Raw genomic sequence first — 21,421 nt, forward strand, 5'->3', positions numbered from 1 at the left:
GATGACCAGCCAAAGCAGGAAAGACCCACAGGGGATCTAATCCTGACAGGAATTAGAAAGCCAGCTAAGGCTTTTCTGGAGCATTCAGCTATCATTTACTTGCTCAAGGCAGATTCAACTGCCCTGACGCAACATTTAAGTGCAGGAAGGCTATGGAAAAGCTGCATCCAATCCAAGAGCAGCAAAAGGATCAATTGTTCAAACTGCCTAAGGTGGATGTGGCAATAACCGTGGTCACAGAGAGAATCCCGATCCCAGTAGAAGGAGACATGGCGCTAAGGGAATCGCTAGACAGAAAGGTGAAATCTGTCTTTAAAGGATCCTTTGAAGTGGCCAGCCTCATACTCCAGGCAACCATTTATGGAGGATATGTAGTTAGAGCATCAGTTAGATTTGCAGCAGTTCACATGGAGCATGGTCACACTGGCATCACACTCAAGCGGCACTGACTCAGTACAGTTGGAATTAGCATCTGCATTTATAGCGGACACTCTATATGACTTGGTCAGAGTGGCGACCAAAGAAATGTCATTTGCATTTATGGTTAGACACCAGCTATATTTGAGATACTCGTCATCAGATTCAGTCCCAAAGGCCAGACTAATCAGGCTGCCAGTCAAGGATAGGCTCTTATTTGGAGAGGAGCTACAGAAGCAGGTGAAAGACTTGGGGGGAATCTAAGCTCCAAAGGCTGCCATAGGACAAGGGCAGGATAAGTTCCAGAGGAGGTATGGGGAGACCTCGCTCGAGGGACTATAAATAGTATAAGCTGAATAGGTCATTTGGCTCTCAAAAATCCAGACCAATGGGAAAAGTGCAGCCCTTTCGTGAGGGCAGGCACAGCAGCTCAGACAAAGACTCAAGGGGGCCTGCAGCAAGCAGAGGTCCTGAGTGACGGTAGACAAGACCACTCCTCAGTTCCAGTGTTAGGAGGAAGGTTACATCAGTATTACAAGTAGTGGGCACATATGACTGGGGACCAGTGTATCCTAGACAAAGATAATAATAGTGGCAGAAGCAGCATTGTGCAGAGGAGATGTAAGGGTACATCCTTACCTGGATAACTGGCTGATAAGAGCTAACATCAGATAACATCCAGAGCCATCAAAATGCTGGAGAAGCTAGGATGAATCGTAAACAAGGACAAAAGTCAGCTGCAGCCAGCACAGCTGCTCACCTATTTTGGAGTCCAATTTGACACATGGAAAGAAACAGTGTCCATGACAGACAAAAGAATCCTTAAGCTGCAAACCAGGTAAGGATTATGCAGATAGTAACCTCCCTGCAAACTCAAGACCACCTCCAACTTCTGGACTCAATAACAGGAGCAATCAAAGTGGTTCCCTAGGCAAGGGCTTACTTGAGACCTCTACAGTGGAATTTATTGTCCAAGTGGTCTTCGAAAAGTCAGGAATTCAACAGGATAGTACTGTTATCAATGCAAGCCATGCAAGGCCTGGACTGGCGGCTGACAAAACCACTATGACGAAGGGAGTTAGTCTGGGACCACCTCAGATGATAAAGGTGACCACATATATGAGCAGATCAAGATGAGGAGCACTCTGTGATGGAAAACTGGCACAAGGAGATGGTCAAGCATGAAGAGATTTTCTCAATAAACCATTTGGAAAGCCAAGGATTTAGGATGGCACTGGAAAGCTTTCTGCCAAAGGTGAAAGGGAAAGCAGTTAAAGTTTATTCAGATAATGCTATGGCAGTAGCTTATGTCAACAATCAAGATGAGGGGGGGGGGGGGGGCAAAAAGTTGACAAGTAACAAAAGAGGTGGAGTTCCTCATAACCTGGGCAGAGAAACATCTGATAGATATTTTAGGAACCCACATAGCAGGAATTTCAATCAGCAGGCAGACTTCCTAAGCCTCCGGTTACTGGATCCAGGAGAATGGCAATTGGTGAAGAAAACCTTCAACCAATTAGTAGCCAGGTGGGGGGCACCCAAAGCAAGAGCTAATGGCAACATACAAGAGCAAAAAGCAAAGCAGTTTTTCAGCTGGAGATCCAGCAGGATAGATGCACTGGCACAAAGAAGGCTGGTGAATACGCTTCTCTATATGTTCCACCTTGGCCAATGGTGGGGAAGGGAGTGAGGAAGTTCATGGATCACGCAAGGCCGGTCATTCTAGTGGCCCCAGATTGGGTGGGATGCCCAAGGTATGCGGATCTCATCAGGCTTAGGGTAGCAGAACTGCTCAAATTCACTTAGAAAAAGGGCTTACTTACTGTATAAATGACTGGTACTCATGGAGGACCCAGTGCAATTTTGTCTTACAGCATGGCTCTTGAAAGGAAGAAACTCAATAAAAGGGCTTATTCAAGACCGGTAATATTAACCCTCTTGAAGGCAAGGAAAGCCGCCTCCTCTTTAATGCACACCAGAATCTGGAAACTCTTTGAAGAATGATGTAAGAAGAGAAAGCTGGGGCCAAGGAAAGTACAGGTTGCATCTTTCCTGCATTTCCTCCAGGATGGATTGGACAGAGGCCTATCAGTCAACTCGGTATGAGTTGAGATAGACACCACAACAGGCTGTTGGAGACATTTTAAAGGGATTTCCTTGTGTTATTGATCTGAAGCTACGAGTTGCTGGAGTTAGCAATCTGTTATTGATCTGATGCCTGATGGGAGGAGCAATCAGATAGTAGTTAGCACTCTGTTCGAGATCTGTAGTTATATATGAGAGTTGAGGGTGGATCCTTGGACCAGTGGCAGATGACCACGCCCCTGGGGGAATGATCCTGAGAGGGACCACTGGTCAGGCTCAAAGTTAGGAGACAAACACACACTAGTTCTTTATTAGACAGTATACTGAACCACCAGAGATGGCAGTAGTGAGCTGGAGTGCCCGGCTGGGCTGTAGTCCCTCAGATACTGGAACAGCGATCCCTGGAGGCTGAGCTGAAGAGAGACTGAGATATAGTGAGTAGGCAGGGTATGCAGATGGTAGCACTCACACAATGTCCCAATGAAGCCCAAGAGCTGGAAAGTATAGGTCCTCGAGGAGCGAGTACCTGGTTCCAGGGAAAGCTCAGACAGAATGATGGTAACTCAAACCGATTTGATGTTACTAAACGAATGTCGGTATATAAAAGATTTCAAATAAATAAATAACTCACTGATGTAGCTGATATAGTTGGTATGAAGACTTCCAGGCAGAGGAGTATACGAAGCAAGTCTGGGATCAGGGCACTCGAGGAGCGAGTACCGGTTCCAGACTGTCACCTGAAAAAACAAGGAGAGAGCGAGGCCCCCGAGGAGCGGGTACTTCTGGTAAGTCCGAGGAGGCAGAGTAGCTTAGGTAGCGAAACCCTTGCTAACTCGATATGTTAGCAAATTCTGAGACCTTAAATATCCGTCGTGGGTGGTCATCTTTGGGGGACGTCCCTGAGGTTCACGCCAATGCCGGTACTTCAATCAGGGCCGCGCCGCGCACGCGCATGCCCCTAGGCCTCCAGGAACCATGGCAGTTGCAGCGTGGAGCTGGTCTGGGAATGCCCGAGAACAAGTGGCAGGAGAACGCCACAGCAGCCAATCTTCCCGCGGACGGAGAGGGAGGCGCCAGAGAGGTAAGGAGGGCGGAGAGAGGGCATCGGACACTGACGGACACAACACCTTGGCATCACACACAGATAGAATTTGCTTCTTCAAAGGGGCAAACTGCATCTGTCCACCGAGACGGCCGATAATCTCACCATGGGACTTGAATCTGGTCCTGAAAACATTACCAAAGGCACCATTTGAACCCCTTACAACATCCTCTATAAAGGACTTAACTTTAAAGATGGTTCTGTTGGTAGCGCTTGCTTGGTTAGAAGGATCTCATAGTTACAGGCGCTTTCCTGCAGGGATCCTTATCTTTCTTTTTCTAGGCATAAGATAAGATAAGATAAGAGAAAACAGTACAGAAACAGCTAGCTGAACACCTAGACAATAATAACATACTGTACCCTTCACAACACGGCTTCCGAAAACACTACAGCACTGAGACATTACTTCTCTCACTAACAGACAACATACTAAGAGGTTTTGATAACAGTAAACATTATATCCTTATAATGCTCGACTTATCTGCAGCCTTTGATACAGTAAACCACAAAATACTACTAAAAAGACTTGAAGAAATTGGATTATGTGACAAAACAATAAACTGGTTCAGATCCTACCTAAACAACAGGTTCTTTCAAGTCCAGATAAAAAAACACATTATCAGAAAAATTTAAACTTGAAACAGGAGTACCTCAGGGTTCAGCGCTGTCTGCTACCCTCTTTAACATATATATGCTACCCTTATGTCATCTGCTGGCAGGCCTAGGGATAATACATTACATTTACGCAGACGACATTCAATTAATTCTACCAATAGACGACACAATTGAAAAAACATTAAGTCTAGCTAACATGTACCTAGACATAATTAAACAACTACTAAACCAGATGGAACTGGTTATCAACATTGACAAAACTGAATTCCTTCACCTTGAGAGAAAACATACTAAAATCATTCAAACACCGATAACCCTAAGAAATAACAAAAAAATTGAGCTAGCCGAAAAAGTAAGGAATCTGGGAGTAATAATGGACCCAGAAATCAACCTGAAGCAACACATATCTATAAAAGTAAGAGAAGGCTACGCAAAACTTATGGTCCTCAGAAGATTGAAACCATTACTCACACCTGCCCACTTCAGAACAGTATTGCAAACACTTATCTTTTCTAGCACTGACTACTGCAACGCACTCTTACTAGGACTCCCAAGCACATCGATAAGACCACTCCAGATACTTCAAAATACTGCAGCCAGAATACTAATGGGAAAAAAGAGGAGGGACCATATAACCCAAACTCTAGCAGACTTACATTGGTTACCCATCGAATACAGGATAAAATACAAAGCCTTATGCACCATACACAAACTAATATATGATAAAGAAGCAGACTGGCTAAACACAGCCTTACGAGTACACGTTCCACAAAGAAACCTCCGCTCAGCAAACAAAGCACTACTAACAATCCCTTCAGTAAAGTCAGCAAAATTAACCCAAGTGAGAGAAAGGGCTTTATCATTGGCTGGGCCCATACTATGGAACACGATGCCCCCCGAACTCAGATTACAGAATAATCTCAAAACTTTTAAGAAAAATTTAAAAACATGGCTCTTTAAAAAAGCCTTCACTAAAGAGTGTGGAGGGTAGAGAATGAAAGTACAGGGTAATGCAGATGAGAATGAATTTACTCAATCCTACATTTAAGAAGTAATATTTCAAAGCAATAGTAACTCAATAATATACCTGGACTTGACCAACATTACTCAAATACTGATTTTATTTATGAAATTGTAACCGAACTTTATTGGCACCTGTTAGAATGTAAGATATCCTACATTTACTTACCTTAGTCTATGTGCCTAATTGTAAACCGTTGCGATGGTATATAACTTAGCGACGGTATAGAAAAGTTTTTAAATAAAAAAAAAAAGATCATAATCAGACCAATCCCATCCTTTTTGTCAAAGGTGGTGTCAGTCTTTTATATGAACAAAGTGATCTTAGCCCAGCTTCAGAAAGCAGGAATGCTTGGACAGCAAGAGAGAGCTTAGATTCCTGCATGTAAGTGGATTCTGTTGAGACACTGTCATGGTTTTGCCTGCTATGTAGCCTCCCCATGCCATGGTTTCATCTGCTGTGCAGCCTCCCCTCCACCAGGTGTTCTCAGCGAGCCCTGCTCCCAGCTGCGCATGTCACCACTTCACTGATTACCTGATACCTTAGCCCCAGGCCTACTTAACCCAGCATGTCCAGTCCATTGGTGCCGCTTCATTGAGTCACCCTGGCTTCTTGACCTGGCCACGTCCTTCTTGCTATTCTACCTTGCCTTGTGGTTTCTATTGGCCTCTTGCCTTGCTATGGGCCCTTCCAGGCCTTCTGACCTTGCTCTGTGGTTTCTCAGGCCTCCCTGCCATGCTCTGTGCTCTCTTGGGATTTTCCATTTTACCTCGTGGTCTCTGAGCATATTACAGTTACCTTGCCCAGTCTCGTGCCCTATTGGGCTTTCTTGTTTCCTGTTGCCTGTCTAGTCTTGACCTTGTTCAGTCCTGCCCTTGTCCAGTCTTATCCTTGTTCAGTCAAATCTTTCTCCGGTCCTTGCTCTGCCCAGTCCAGTTCAGTCCCTTGTCTTTTTCTCAGGTCTTACTCTTGTCCTTGGTTCCAGCTTCCAGCCACCACCTATATCCAGCTCCCTGCCAGAGCCTTGTCTCTAGCATCTAGTCAGTATCTGAAGCACCATGAGGTTTGCCAGGAGGAAAGTCCTACTGACCCCCAGAACCCAAAGGCTCAACCTGTAGTGGAGGGGGCTGGTTAGACAGAAGACCCGCTCCAATCTTGTCCTGCAGGGGTTCTCCCTGATTCCAGCTTGCCAGACCGTGACAATACCTATAGGTTACAAACAAATTTAGAAGGTCAGACAGACTTTTTGTACTGTTTGCAGATCCATGCAAAGGCAAAACAGCCTCAAAAGCTTAAATTGTAAGCTGGATTAAGGGAGCAATTGAGGTGGCGTACATACTAAAGGGGAAACTGATACCGGCGGGCTTGAGAGTCCATTTCAGAGCATAGAGTGGTAGCCCCAGCAGAAATTAGCAGGGCAGCTACATGGATGTCATTGCACCTCTTTACTAAGCATTATAAGCTGGACCTCCAAGAATGGAGGGACTCAGCCTTTGTCATAAGGTCCAGGAAGCAGCTCTAGGTTACTCCCACCTGAGATAAGTACTATTTAGGTACATCCCACTTGTCTGAACTGGTCTGCAGGATGATGAGGAAGGTTCAATTAGCCCTTACCTGCTAATTATCTTTCCTTGCGTCCTGACAGATCAGTCCAGAGCCACCTCAAGAAGAGAGTGAGGGGTTAAAAAATGCATTTTTTTCATTTTTAATAGAATACATATTCTATTTCCAGGAGGGAAACATAGCCCAGGGAGAAAAGAGCAGAGGTGATGTTCAATCCCTTTTTTTTGTGGTTTTTCCTTTTCATTGATACTAAAATGATGTCAGAGTAATATTTTCCTTTTGAGTTCCAGGGAAGCCTTTACTCTTCAGCTTGGGCAAGAGACTACTGATGCCTTCCTTGCTGCTACCAACCTATATAGGGAGGGACTTCAGTACAAAACAGTTTGCCCTCTGCTTCCATCTGCTGGTAAGGGGGATATTCCCCACTTGCATAGACTGATCTGTCAGGACTCTAGGAAAGACAATTAGCAGGTAAGGCCCAGTGGCGTAGCCAGAATTGATTTTTTGGGTGGGCACAAGGTTAACATGGGTGGGCTGTAGGCATGCAGGTCTACTAGTTGGTTTTTTACTTGATAAATAATGCCAAATTATGCAGCATAGCATTCACATCTACGCCTAAGTATGAGGTTTACTTAATGATACAAACATAATTCACGGTGATTTGTGGTACTGTAGCCTTCTTATTATTACGATTTTATACACGGCTCCTACCTGTTCATAAATTTTGAGAGAGCGGTTGTGTTGCTTATATTTAAATTGCTAACATCTCAAAATATAGATATATATTTTTACCTTTGTTGTCTGATCTTTGTATTTTTCTAATCAGTTGGTCCTGGTCTCTTTTTCCCATTTTTTCCCTTATAGCTCATTTCCTAATTCCTTTTCAGTGTCTTTCTTCTATTACTGTCTTCTTCCCTTCCACACACACACACACATACACGCTTTCTCTCACAGACTCCCTCTCACACACTCAAGCTCTCACTCTCATATGCTCTCCCCACCCCCCCCCCAAGCTCACATTCAAGTTCTCACTTTCTCACCCCTCCCCAGGCTTATATTCTTATGCACACACAGACGCACATCCAGGCACCCATTCTCACCCACACACATAAACCCAGACTCCCATTCTCACCCACAAACCCATGCTCCCAGTCTCACCCACACGTATTCAAGCTCCCATTCTCATCCATACATATACACATTTAAGGTACTATTCTCACCCACACATACACACATTCAAGCACCCATTCTTATCCACATATTCAAGCTTCCATTCTCACCCACCCACACAAACCCAGGCTCTCATTCTCACCCATATATACACATTCAAGCTCCCATTCTCACCCACCCACAAACCCAGGCTCCCATTCTCAACCACACATACACACATTCGAGCTCCCATTCACCCACATATTCAAGCTTCCATTCTCACCCACATACACACCCAGGCTCCAGTTTTCACCCACACACACTCCCATTCTCATCCACACATACACATTCAAGCACGTGCACAGCTTCCGCTTTCTCCCCCAGAGCAGGAAGATCAGCTGCCTCTCCTGCTGCCACCGGACTCCTGCTATCTTCGGGCGTCCGAACTTCCTGTCGGGGGGGGGGGGGGGAGCGGAAGCGCAGCGCACAACGTCCGCTTCCTCCCTCCCCCCCCAAGCAGGAAGATCGGCGGACCATACGGCCCGACGCCCGAAGATAGCAGGAGGCCGGTGGCAGCAGGAGAGGCAGCTGATCTTCCTGCTTTGGGGGAGAAAGCGGAAGCTGTGCGCGGCGCTTCCGCTCCCCCAAACAGAAAGTTCGGCAGGCTGTTTGGTCCGAAGATAGCAGAACGGGTGGCAGCAGGAGAGGCAGCTGATCTTCCTGCTTTGGGGGGAGGAAGCGGAAGCTGCCCGCGGCGCTTCCGCTCCCCCCTCAAGAGGAAGACCAGTTGGCCATACGGCCGCAGCAGCGCTTCCCCATGTGTGCCGTGATGGCGCGCGAGGCGTGGGTTCTCTTGTTCGCTGTCGCGGGGATGGGATCCCGCGACAGCCTTGCAGTTCCGGTGCCAGTTGGGTGGGCCTGGGTCTAAGTTGGGTGGGCACCTGCCCACCCAGGCCCACCCGTGGCTACGCCACCGGTAAGGCCTAGTGGAACCTTAGGGGCAGATTTTCAAAGGGGTACATGCGTACCCCCGAAAAGCTACTCCTTCCACCCCTGCGCACGCCAAGCCTATGTTGCATTGGCTCGGCGGCGCGCGCAAGCCCCGGGGCTTTCCTGGGGGGGGGGGGAGTATCAGGGGCATGTCGGGGGCGTGTCATGGCGGTGCATCATCGGGGGTGGGGCCGTGGGCGGGGTTTTGGCCTGGGGGCGTTTGGGGGGCGTGGCCGAGGCCTCCGAAACTGCTCCCGGGCCGGGGAATCGCGAGTTACGTCTGCCTCGGGCAGGTGTAACTTTTATAATAAAGGTAGAGGGGGGGTTAGATAGTGCTGGGGGGTGGGTTAGGTAGGGGAAGGGAGGTTAAGGTGGGAGGAGGCAGAAGGAAAGTTCCCTCCAAGGCCGGAACGGAGGGAACAGAGGCAGGCAGCGCCGCTCGGTGCTCGCAGGCTGCCGATTTTGTGCAGCCTTGCGCGCACCGACCCCGGATTTTAAAAGATATGCGCGTCTATGCGCATATCTTTTAAAATCCGGCATATTCTTGTTTGCGCTGGGTGCGCGAGCAAAAGTACACGCGCGCGTACTTTTTTAAAATCTGCTCCTTAATTTGCAACACAAATCATCTACAATTTTGGGCAAGTCTTTTTTTTAATTTTGTTTTTTTTATTGTAAATACATAGCAGAACATATTCAGGGACTTTAGTTCTGCTTTGCTTAATGGGAAATTTAGGACGGTGTCTCTCATAGTTCCTTAAGGTAGACATTAAAACAGTGTTTCCCAACCTTTTCAAGCCCAAGGCACACCTAAATTAACAAAAAAGGTTCTGTGGTGCGTCAACTTTCATGGAGCAGGCAGTGTGAATATTCAGAGGATTCATGGTCACAAGAAGAGTTAGGGAAGTACTCAAGGCCCCACAAGTCTCTTTCAAATTTTAGAACAAAAGAAGAAAGGGAACAGAGACACACACAAACCCATCACATGGATCAGCTCCCTCTATATACAAATGCAGACGAAGGAAGAAGTCAGTGTGACGCAGGCAGTTGGCTCAGTTAACTTGACTGCTGCATGTGACTGTCAGATCTCCTACACCGTGCTGCTCCCAACACTCAGCACAAGCTATATCCAGTGCTCAGTGTACATTCTCCCTATCACTCAGAAACTGGTGGAGCTTTGATGCTTCCCTAGCACTTCCTTTGGCCATACGAGACCTCTCCATGTTTATACTGCCTGGGGAAAGACAGAGAATAAAACGGAAAATGTCATAATGCCTCTGTATCGCTCCATGGTGAGACCGCACCTTGAATACTGTGTACAATTCTGGTCGCCGCATCTCAAAAAAGATATAATTGCGATGGAGAAGGTACAGAGAAGGGCTACCAAAATGATAAAGGGAATGGAACAACTCCCCTATGAGGAAAGACTAAAGAGGTTAGGACTTTTCAGCTTGGAGAAGAGACGACTGAGGGGGGATATGATAGAGGTGTTTAAAATCATGAGAGGTCTAGAACGGGTAGATGTGAATCGGTTATTTACTCTTTCGGATAGTAGAAAGACTAGGGGGCACTCCATGAAGTTAGCATGGGGCACATTTAAAACTAATCGGAGAAAGTTCTTTTTTACTCAACGCACAATTAAACTCTGGAATTTGTTGCCAGAGAATGTGGTTCGTGCAGTTAGTATAGCTGTGTTTAAAAAAGGATTGGATAAGTTCTTGGAGGAGAAGTCCATTACCTGCTATTAAGTTCACTTAGAGAATAGCCACTGCCATTAGCAATGGTTACATGGAATAGACTTAGTTTTTGGGTACTTGCCAGGTTCTTATGGCCTGGATTGGCCACTGTTGGAAACAGGATGCTGGGCTTGATGGACCCTTGGTCTGACCCAGTATGGCATTTTCTTATGTTCTTATGACTCAACGGACTCAAAGGAAAAGATGAGGAGGTGCTGTATGTTACACAAATCAAGGCACACCTATTCATGCTGCCCATTAATTACTACACTCTGGAGTTCATGCTGTAACTGGAAAGAAGAGGTGTACATGAACATAAGAACATAAAAATTGACATACTGGGTCAGGCCAAGGTCCATCAAGCCCAGCATCTGTCTTCAACAGTGGTCAATCCAGGTTGAAAGTACTTGGCAAATCCCATAAAGTAGTTCTAATTCCTGCTACTCACTCTCACGCAGGGGCGGCTCAAGGCAATCTGCCGCCTGAGGTGAAGGATGAGATGATGCCCCCCCCACTCTCTGCCCCCCCCCCCCCCCCCACTCTTCCCTTCAGCTGCCACCGGTGCACCAGCCTGGCCTCCCTCCGATGGCGTCAGCATCCTCCCTCCACACTGCCGGTCTGGCTTCCGGTGGCGTTCTTCCTTCACGGGCGGTGGCGGAATCCCTCCTCCAGGCGCCACCAGCCTGGCCTCTGGCGGCAGCAGCCCGCAGCAGCGACCCTCCTCTTTTCTGCTGCCGCCGCCGGCCTAGGTTGGCAGGTGTGGCAGGGGCAGGCAGGGTGAGGCGGACGTCACAGTGGCTTTCTAAGAGGGGCATTTTTTGCCACCTCAAAACTCTGCCACCTGAAGCGGCTGCCTCACCCTGCCTTGTTATAGAACCACCCCTGCTCCCAGGGATAGCAATAGCTATCTTTAGTCTACCTGGCTAATAATGTGTTATGGACTTTTCCTCCAGGAACTTATTCAAACCTTTTTTAAGCCCTCTAGTCACCTTAATCATGTCCTCTGACAACAGGTTCCACAGCTTGATAGAGTGCTGAGTGAAAAAATATTTTCACAATTTGTTTTGAATCTGCTGGTTGTTAGTTTCATGATTTAATATTATTTGAAAGTGTAAATACCCGTCCTTTATTAACCCATTCCATTCCACTCATGATTGCACATGTTCTCAGAAAGGGGCTCCTACATGGTTTGAGTCACTACTGGTACCTCTTGTTCCTGTGAGGTGCTGACAGCGATGTCCAGATGCTGGCCTGGAATTGAGCATTGGGCAGTGGTGACTTCCGTGACACGTGTCATCATCTAGTTTGAAGGCACACTTGCTGGGAAACACTACATTAAGACAGTCACCTAATAAAACTGTCGGTAAATATGTGGATATTGCACACTTCCAATGCCAACCCATGTGTGCTGATATGTCTATCCTGACAGATGTTTAAACTGAAAGATCACTAAATTTAAGTTTGACTGTAAAAATCGGTCCTATCATGGTAATCCAGGGAAAAGCAAAAAGAAAACCCTTCACCGTGCCTGTTTAGCTTCAGCGTGCCTCAAACAACTCAAGACTTGGCTCTTCCTGCAAGCATTCCCTGAGAGCTAAGAACTAGAAGATTTAACAACCCGGTCCTTTGGTTTTAATGTACGGTTTTAATGTACGGTTTTTCTGCCTTATTTAATCAAGACTATCTATTGCCTATTTATTTACTTAAAGTGAGCTTAGTTTTGTTTTTTCCTATTTATTTAGATCAACTGTTCTTACTTGTTCCAAGATTTGTTCCATGTAAACTGCCCCCCGGCAGTAGTTCTTCTGTTAATTGTGAACCGGAGTGATATGTATTGTATACAGGAACTCCCGGTATATAAAAACTATAAATAAATAAATAAATAAATAAATACTTCTGAACCTCAAGCATGGCAATTGGAAGGAGTCCTTGTGCTAAATTTCTCAAAATGATATTCTTGTTTCAGTGGCTTTACATTTTTCTTGTTGGAAGGTTTCCCTTTTTTTTATCCACTGGTTTCCTTTTCAGTTGCTCAGGATACTCCTAAACGTGTTCATGGGTGAACTGTATGAAGTCGCTTACCAGCATTTTCATTTTTTTTCAGGTACAAGTCTGGGACACAGCGGGGCAGGAGCGCTTCAGGAAGAGCATGGTGGAACACTACTATCGCAATGTACACGCCGTTGTCTTTGTGTATGATGTCACCAAGATGGCTTCCTTCCAGAACTTGAAGACATGGATTCAGGAATGCAACGGACACTCTGTTTCCCCATTGGTACCCAAGGTGCTTGTTGGAAACAAGTGTGACTTAAGGAACCATATCCAAGTGCCCTCCAGCATGGCACTGAAATTTGCCGATGCACATAACATGCTTCTGTTTGAGACGTCTGCAAAGGACCCTAAGGAGAGCCAGAATGTGGAATCTATTTTTATGTGCTTGGCCTGTAAGTTGAAGGCACAGAAATCCTTGCTCTACAGGGATATGGAGAAGCAGCAGGGCAAGCTGCAACTGTCACAGGCCTCAAATAGTAAAAACACTTGTCCTTGCTGAAACAAATTCTGAGATAAATAATAAAAAAGAAGCATTGTTGATGTTGCTTTTTTTCTGTGTTTGTATAACATTTACTGATATCTGCTTGTTTCAATATGAATAACTATTACCAAAATAAAGTTTGTATAGAAGATTCTTTTTTTCCCCCTAACTCTTCAACTCAGAAGCACGTTTTACCAGTCTTTGAGAACTGTACTTATTTTTCTTCCAAATTCTCAAGAAAGGCCTTGTTGGTTGATAGCTAAAGAGGTAAAAACATTATAACCGGGACTGTGAAATTCCTCTGAGCCCCAGATCAGGTGGAATCAGGTGGCTAAAATCATAAACCTCCATGAGGTGTGTACCATGAGGCCTAGGAGAGATTTGAAGAGAGGCAGTAGGAAGAGAAGTTCATGAGCTCTTGTCTATATTAATTTGTACAACCATATAGTGGAAACACTTGTGACTGGAATATAGATGGGGCTACAGGTCAGATATTCTGCTAAATCAGGGGAAGGCAGCTCCGGTCCTGAAGTGCCATAAACATGGTCTGGTTTCAGGACATCCACAATGAATATGCATGAAATATTTGCACACAAGGCAGTGCATGCAAATATACCTCATACATATTCATTGTGGATATCCTGAAAACCAGGCTTGGTTGTGGCACTCCTGGACCGACATTGCCTACCCTTGTACTAAACTGATAATACTCACTCACAATAGCGACTTCTTTTTTTATTTGAACTAGAGTTAAGTGATATGATTTTAGAGTGCTGCAGCTATGGAAACCATTTCCACTACAAGGGACTATCAAGCAGTGTGTTAGACCTTTAAGCAAACATGACTAGCAACAGCAAGTTAGGATAACACAAAATGTATTTTGAGGGAGAAAGTGCATTCACTTTTTACAGGGGTATGGAAGGGATTTAGGCAGGTACTCCCAGACTGGGTCATAGAACTGACTGTATTTTACTTTCCTCTGGATTAACAAATCCAGTCCCTTGGAGACTGCAAGGATAGTGGTGGAGAGGAGGAGCAGGATACTGCTAAAGCTGTAACACAGTATTCGATGATCTCTTCTGCTTAAACCAGCCTCACGTTATCGACAAGATCCATGTCATATGAGACCACCTGAGCCAACCTTAGCTAACTCCCTCTATGGGCTCTTAGGCCTGCTTCTCTTAGAGAAATTGGAACTAGAAATCCATACGGTAGATGCAATGGGCAAGAGCCAGCACTGCCTTAATTAGTCTCTTATGATACGGACTTTGTTGGCAAACCAATTTCTACTTAATGCTTACAGGTAACCAAAAACTAAAGTTTTCCCAGTGAGTCATGTTCAAGGCTCTTTTTTTTTTTTGAATAAAGCATTGTTTTTCATGCTATGGTTGGCTTTTGTACTTTTTGAAAGCAAAAGAATCTTGCCCTGCTATTTTTCTTAAATGAATTTGCTGCCGTCCCTGTCAGTGTGTTCACTAATAACCCAAGAGCGAAATCTTCACTCAAGCGGATCGAAACATGTGCAGCTCTGTGCAGAGACAAACAAAAGACAATCTCAACCCAAAGCAAGCACCTGAAGCAGGTGACAAACTGTCCTCGGAAGCTCAGGCCTCAATAAATTGGTTAGTCTATAAGGTGCCACCCGCCTCTTGTCATAAGGCAATTGATATCTGGAAAGAAATTAATCTAAAGTGAAATAAGGACACGTACATCTGAATACTAGAAGTCATTGTTTAGCGTGATGGTTTGATGCCATTTCCAATGTGAAAAATCCTTTAGCGAGGCAATGCGATTTCTTCCTTAATGGTTGGCTCCGTAATGATGCCATGCTTTCTTGTATAAGAGTGATTCTTTAGTGAGATGATAGGATATATATGAAAGAAATTCTATATTCTGAAGAGGTGACTAGTGTCTAGAGAGAGAAAAGAATCTCTAGGGAAATGATGAGATGCATACCTAGGTGAGAGATTTCTTTTCTTTTAGCATGGAGAGACTTAAGACTTGTTTTAGTGACAGAAACCTACATGAGGTGACACAGTCCTTTATGGAATGAGAGGTTCTGTAGAGCAATGTCAGTATACTTTCTTGTATAAAAGATTATTTAGTAAGGTAAGTTACCTGGCTGAGACTGATTCTGTAGTGAGATGAGGCACTAGATGTACCTGGAAGAGAAAGATTTTATATTATATGTACTGTGATGATTTGATAGCTGTCTGAGGGGCTAAATCACTCATTTGGATGCTGGTAAGGAGGCTGTAGGGGAATAGCTATTCAGGAGGGTCTGGTGAATTTCTTATGTGCTATTCTGAGTTTACAATTAGCCTCATCTGGAGCCTGACTAGTTGCATCAGATATTAATAATGAGGGATTTAAGAGTAGCTTATCCTGGAGGTATAGAAGGAAATATCTACATCATTAAAATTTGTAAGGCTCATTATTACTTTTCGAACATGCAAAGTACTGTACCTGACAGGGCGGCTCTATAATGAGGCAGGGTGGGGCAGCCACCTCAGGTGGCAAAATTTTGGAATGGCAAAAAATGCCCCCTAAACATCTGGAGGCTGCCTCACCTTGCTTTCAAGAGGGAGCTAAAATCAAAAGAAAATGAGAAGCTGCGGGCTGTGGGCTGCAGTTGGAGCCCAAGCCGGCAGCGGAACCTAATGAGAAGCTGCAAGCTGTGGGCCACAGTCAGAGCCCAAACCGGTGATGGCCAAAAAAGAAAATGAGAAGCTGTGAGCTGTTGGCTGCTATTGGAGCCCAAGCCGGTGGTAGCCAAAAAAGGAAATGAGAAGCTGTGGGCTGCTGGCCGCTGTTGGAGCCCAAGTCAGAAGCAGCCAAAAAAGAAAATGAGAGGCTACTTGCCGCCGTTGGAGCCCAGGTCAGCGGCGCCAAAGAATAAACAGAGAGGCTGGCGGTGGCTGAATAAAAAATGAGGCTGTGTGTGTGTGAGAGAGAAGGAAACTGCTTGTATGTGTGTGTGGGTATGTGTGTGTGTGTAAGAGTGAGAAGAAACCTGCTTTTGTGTGTGTGTGTGTGTGTTTGTGTGTGAGAAGGAACCTGTGTGTGTGTGTTGTGTGTGTTTGTGTATGTGTGTGTGAGAATGAGTGGAAGCATGCTTGATGTGTGCGCGAGAAGGAACCTGCTTGTTTGTGTATGTGTGTGTGAGAGAGAAGTAGCTTGCTTGTGTGTGTGAAAGCAAGAAGGAACCTGTGTGAGTCAGGGAGAGAGAAAGATAAGGAGCCTGCTTATGCAACCCTGTGTGTGAGAGAGCGAGAGAAGCTTGCTTGTATGTACTGTATGTGAGAAAGTGAGAAGGAGCCTGCTTGTATGTCTGAGAGAGAGTGGGAATGAGAAGAAACCTGTTTGTGTGTGAGAGAGAGACAGAGGGAGCTTGTTTATGTATGTGTGTGAGGAAGGTGAAAGCTTGTACATCTTCTTTCTCCTGCTAATCCACAACAATCTTAGGAGGACTGGAAATCAAACATTCCCAGATATGGAGAACATGGGATATGTTTTTATCCTTACTAATTTTAATTTTGGGGTATTATTTGATGTGTCTACCAAACAAAATTCCAAAACATTTTTTTTTTTTTAATTTGAGTTTTTATTTATGGGATATTCTATTCATCAGTTGCTTTTAAATATTTGTTATTTTTTAAAGTATGGTTTTACTATTACATTTTATTTTTTGATGTTTTATGAGGAATAGTAATGTTTCTGTTTTTTGTATATGGTGTCTAGCTTATTGCTGTTTCCAGTGCAGTTTTTGTCTGCACATTTCTGTTTATCCTTTATGATCTTTTTATTCTGTGTCTGTGTTCTGCCTGTTTCAGACAGAGGTGAAGTATTCTATTATGGGGTTACTGTGTAGGGAACTATAGCAGCTTGGCTTGTTCTGTTTTCTTAATAGAAAGTGTAATGATATTTTAGGGCTTGCAGTGTTGCCTTTTCATAAGTAGGGTTGCTATTGTTTGAGTGTAGGCAGTTAATGCGGTTTTTGTATGGGAGGTTTACTATATTGTAATTGTAATTTATTTAACTCATGGCTTTCTGAAGGCTAAGCCCACACTCACTGAGCATTAAAATAGGCCTTATACCATATGAGATCCAAGTGTCTTTTTTAATTTTATGCAGGGCTTTCTGGTTGGCACCACAGCAATGCATGCTACTTTAGTATATATGTTGTGATATTTTTACTTCAGAAGATTGTACTTTGTCATTTTTTTCATGTTAAATTTTATTACAAATGCATAATTTTTAATTGTTTGCGTGTGTATGTAAGATGGGGCTGGGGGTTGCAAGGCTGTAAACTTTGCCTAGGCTGCCCAATACTCTAGCTCCACATTGTGGGAGAGCAGAATTTGATTTGGAGCTATTTTGTCATGGTCCAGGCTCTCCTCAGTCTTGGCTGCAGCAGTGATTAATTATAGTGGTAGCTTAATTTTCTTTTTTAAGTCCTGGAGAAAGCAGGCAGAATGGATCACCACTAGCCCTCACCTCCCTAAGAGTAGGTAGGAAGAGCGGAGCCTAGGGAAGACTGTAGCACACAACCAATGAGAATGTGCTGGAATGGGGGAAGGCCCTGAGAGGTGGAGCAAACTACTGCCAGAAAGGGAGAGGACGAGCAATGTTAGTGAGACTTCCGTCTGACGTGGCTGGGCTGAGTTTTGAGGGGCAGCTGGCTGTGGAAATGGTGAGTCTTCTGGAGAGTGAGGGTGCCAGGAAGGGGCGAGAATGGGAAAGGGAGAGGGCTGCTACAGGTTAAATAAGGGCTGGCAATAAGCATCAACTTTTACATAATGATGCAGCAGTGCTGGGGCAGGTGGGGCAGTCACTGAGCACAAGAGAAGCAGCACCACAGCAAATGCATGTGTCTGAGTCACCGGCTGGCAGTGTGGTGGTCTCATTACTTGGCAACTGGTTCAAGTGCTGATTGGTTGGCAAAAGAGCTTAACACCAGATCAGGATATATAAGAGATGTAACCAAACGTGGAGGGCCCAATCGATTACATGGATGGAAGGGGGGTCTGCAGCTCAGTTTGGCCATCCTTGTCTAGGATGTGTTCTACTTAATTTGTTAGGAAAAATATGAAATTTTATTTGAAGATTTTTTTTTTGTCTCAGTTTTGCCAGCCTTCAAGTGTTTCTTTCAACGATTAGCTTGGTGTGCTTTTGAGAGCTGTTGAAGCACATGCTGCACAGAAAGTGCATGAGTGAGTCACAGATATCCCGTGGGCCAGTTTTGAAAATAAATCCCCCGGGTTGTGGAAGAAGAGGCCGCAGGGCCAATGGTGGTTCCCATTCTGCCAGCAGCTGAAGATCAGAAGAGGCCAGCAGCAGCTGAAGATTGAATGAGAGCACGGGGCTAGCAGTGGCTGAAGATTGGAAGAGGCTGTCGGTGGATGAAGATTAAATGAGGCCCACGGGGATGCCTGGGAACTATCAGGATTTGGCCTAGAAACTCCAGAATTCTGCCGAAATTGCTGGGTATCCAGGCCAACATCCAAAATCTCCAGGTGTGGCTTCCTGTAGAAGCAGGGCCCGGAAAATTACTGCAGGAGCCGCGCTGGTAGGAAGTAGGAAGTGCGTCAACTCTGCATGGGCAGGAAGTAGGCATCACGTCGGCCCCCCACTGAGGTTGGTCAGCATCTCTGAGGCCATGGGGTGGGCTGTGCTTCAAACCATGAGCCCTCTATAGTGTCAAAAGAAATGGCCCTGTAGCAAGGCTGCCACAGATCCCATCCCTTGGCAGCCCAGAAGAGGAGACCCAGCAGCAGGGCTAGAAGCGAGGAAGAGGCTGGGGCCCGATTGGTGTGTGTGCAAAAGAGAATGCTTGTGTGTTTGAGGCTCGTGTGAATGGGTGTGTTTGGAAAAGGGAGGAGGGGGGCAGAGGTGGGGGTGGGAGGGTGGAGGGGGAGCCATCTCATCACTCACCTCAGGCAGCAGATTGCCTTGAGCCACCCCTGGTACCTGATGGCAGCAACATTTGGAATCAGGCAGAGGAGGTGCATGCAATATGCTCAGCGATGTCCATAATCAGTCACTGTCCAGATAGCAAAGTTAACTGGATAAACTTATCCGGCTAAGTTTGGTCATATATTCAATGGTGCAGCCACACAATTGAAAATAGCTGGCTATCTTAAAGTTAGCAGGCTAATGTTATCCAGCTAACTTCAGGACAGCCAAATAAGATTCCTGGTTAACTTAATCAGCCAAGGTAACTCCTCCTTGAAATGCCATTGGAATGACCCCAAGTTATCCAGCTAAATTATAGCTGGATAATAAGATAGCTGGCTAAAATATAGCAAGCTAACTGCCCAAATATTCATTAGCTGGATAGCTTCTGAGTTATTCATCTAAACTCTTCTGAATATGGACCTCTGTTGTCAGCACAAAATATGGGCAAGAAGCAATAGATGCTTCCCCACCCTTCATTTGAAGCTGTCCCTCATTGAAATATCCTCTCATAGTCTGAGTTGTATAGGCAGAAGGGGAAAAAGTAGACAGCACGTTCCCTTTGAGAAGTGGTGCAAAATCAATAGATAAAAGCCCTTGTAAAATCTGCAACTGCCTACCCAGTTTTGAAAATTGCCTTCAAAATGCCTTCTTAGAAGGTACATAGCATGATGAATTGTATTCTTCAATTGAAAACATGTATCCAACCCCACAAAATACATCTTTTTTTTTTCATGCCTGCACTTTCCCACCTTCCTAACTGTTGAACCAGCTCTCCTGCCCATAAACTTGTGATAATGACTTCTCAGATGCCAGAGGAAAGCTTTCTCCTGCTCTGAAGAAGCTGCATGCTCCTTGCCCGTTGCTAGGCTTGCGTGATAGCTCAGTCAGGCTTAAACCTGGTCAAAGTATCATTTGAAAAGTAGGAGTAGGGTGAGCAGGTGCCCTGTGTGCTCAGACCTGCCATGCCACGGAGCACAGACTAGCACCTGAAAAAGAGTAAGCACAGTCACATCAGGCCAGGAACATAGAAACTCTTGGCATTGAAAAGCCTCATCTGCTATATTAATGATTCAAGACATCACTTGCATGCTTCAGCCTTTCACACTTACCGGATCTATCTGAGGGGAGGGACAGGCATATCCAGAAGCTCTGAGGTGCTGGGCACGGTCGAGAACTTTCACCATCCTCGCCTTCCTCTTCTGCATTGCCCTGTTCTCCTTCCAAACCACCTCCTTTGGCCAAGAAAGATTCTGTGGGATATGTTGTCCAGTGTACAGGGCACCCAAAAATCCTTTCTGACTTTGGCAACAGCAAGGGTTGGGATCCTCTTGTGTATTGTCCAGTGCTGGCTTTTCAGTAGAAGAAGGGTGCATTCAATACGGGCTCCCAGGCAAGTGATGAGCATGCTTGTTGTGCTCTTCAGAGGCAGCAGAATTGCTGCAGGAAGGTTTTTAGCTGCCAAGAGAACAGGGATGCACATTCATTATTCCTAAACAGGAAAAATGCAGTGAATGAGTCAGTTTGAGTTTGGCTCACTGCAACCAAACTAAACATTTGACCCATCCAAAAATACCAGAAACTTCTAAAACTGTTCAAACATTTTCAGAAATCTTAATTTTCGGCGGATGCTGCTACTTTGTTAGGGATCTGCCAGCAGCTGCTCCCCTCCCCCACCCCCCTCATGGCATCTCCCCTTCACCCGAGATGTAAAATTGTTGTGCTGGGGGGAGCCGCCTGCTCCCAGGCATACATCCTTGCACCCCGCAATTTTAAATTATTATGCCAGAGGATCCTTCAGCCCCATGGCTTCTCCCCTTGCCCCTTTAAAGAAATTGGTCCCATGTATTTATATTTAGCTTTTAGGCACTTAAAAGCGTATTACATTCAGGCAGTATACATATTTTCTTCTCTGAAGAAGGCCTCCTCATCTAATTTTTAACCTGAGGCAACAGAGCGTAAGATGACTTGCCCCCAGGTCACGAGGAGTGGGAGTGGTGTTTAAACCTTGTTTGTAACCCACTGCTCTAACCACCAAGCTATCCCTGTCCTCTGCTCTGTGCCCACCTGCACAATTGTGTTTACCTATTTTAAAGTCAGTAGAAAAAAAAAAAAAAGTGTGGGTAAAATATAAGCACTATCCAAAAAAACCCCCCAATTCTTAAAGTCACAAAAGTCACAGGAATTTGATGCAGTTTATTAAAGGCTGTATTTATCACCGCACATCATAAAACGTAGGTCCCTTGACAAGGTCCATG

At 45.3% G+C, this 21,421-nt stretch overlaps 1 protein-coding gene and 1 long non-coding RNA gene across 2 annotated transcripts in view; one reads left to right on the forward strand and one right to left on the reverse strand.

The window, feature by feature from the left end:
* Positions 1–13,385, forward strand: part of RAB33A (RAB33A, member RAS oncogene family) — a 30,800-nt gene extending 17,415 nt beyond the window's left edge. The window contains exon 2 of the mRNA XM_029607181.1: positions 12,780–13,385. Coding sequence (XP_029463041.1) covers positions 12,780–13,226 — 447 coding nt within the window. The 3' untranslated portion in view covers positions 13,227–13,385. The remainder of the gene's footprint in view (positions 1–12,779) is intronic.
* Positions 1–20,516, reverse strand: part of LOC115094281 — a 30,565-nt gene extending 10,049 nt beyond the window's left edge. The window contains exon 1 of the long non-coding RNA XR_003857521.1: positions 20,276–20,516. This is a non-coding gene — a long non-coding RNA (uncharacterized LOC115094281). The remainder of the gene's footprint in view (positions 1–20,275) is intronic.
* Between the last annotated feature and the right edge of the window lie 905 nt (positions 20,517–21,421).

Source organism: Rhinatrema bivittatum, chromosome 6 (genome assembly GCF_901001135.1).
Source record: "Rhinatrema bivittatum chromosome 6, aRhiBiv1.1, whole genome shotgun sequence".
Taxonomy (NCBI): domain Eukaryota; kingdom Metazoa; phylum Chordata; class Amphibia; order Gymnophiona; family Rhinatrematidae; genus Rhinatrema; species Rhinatrema bivittatum.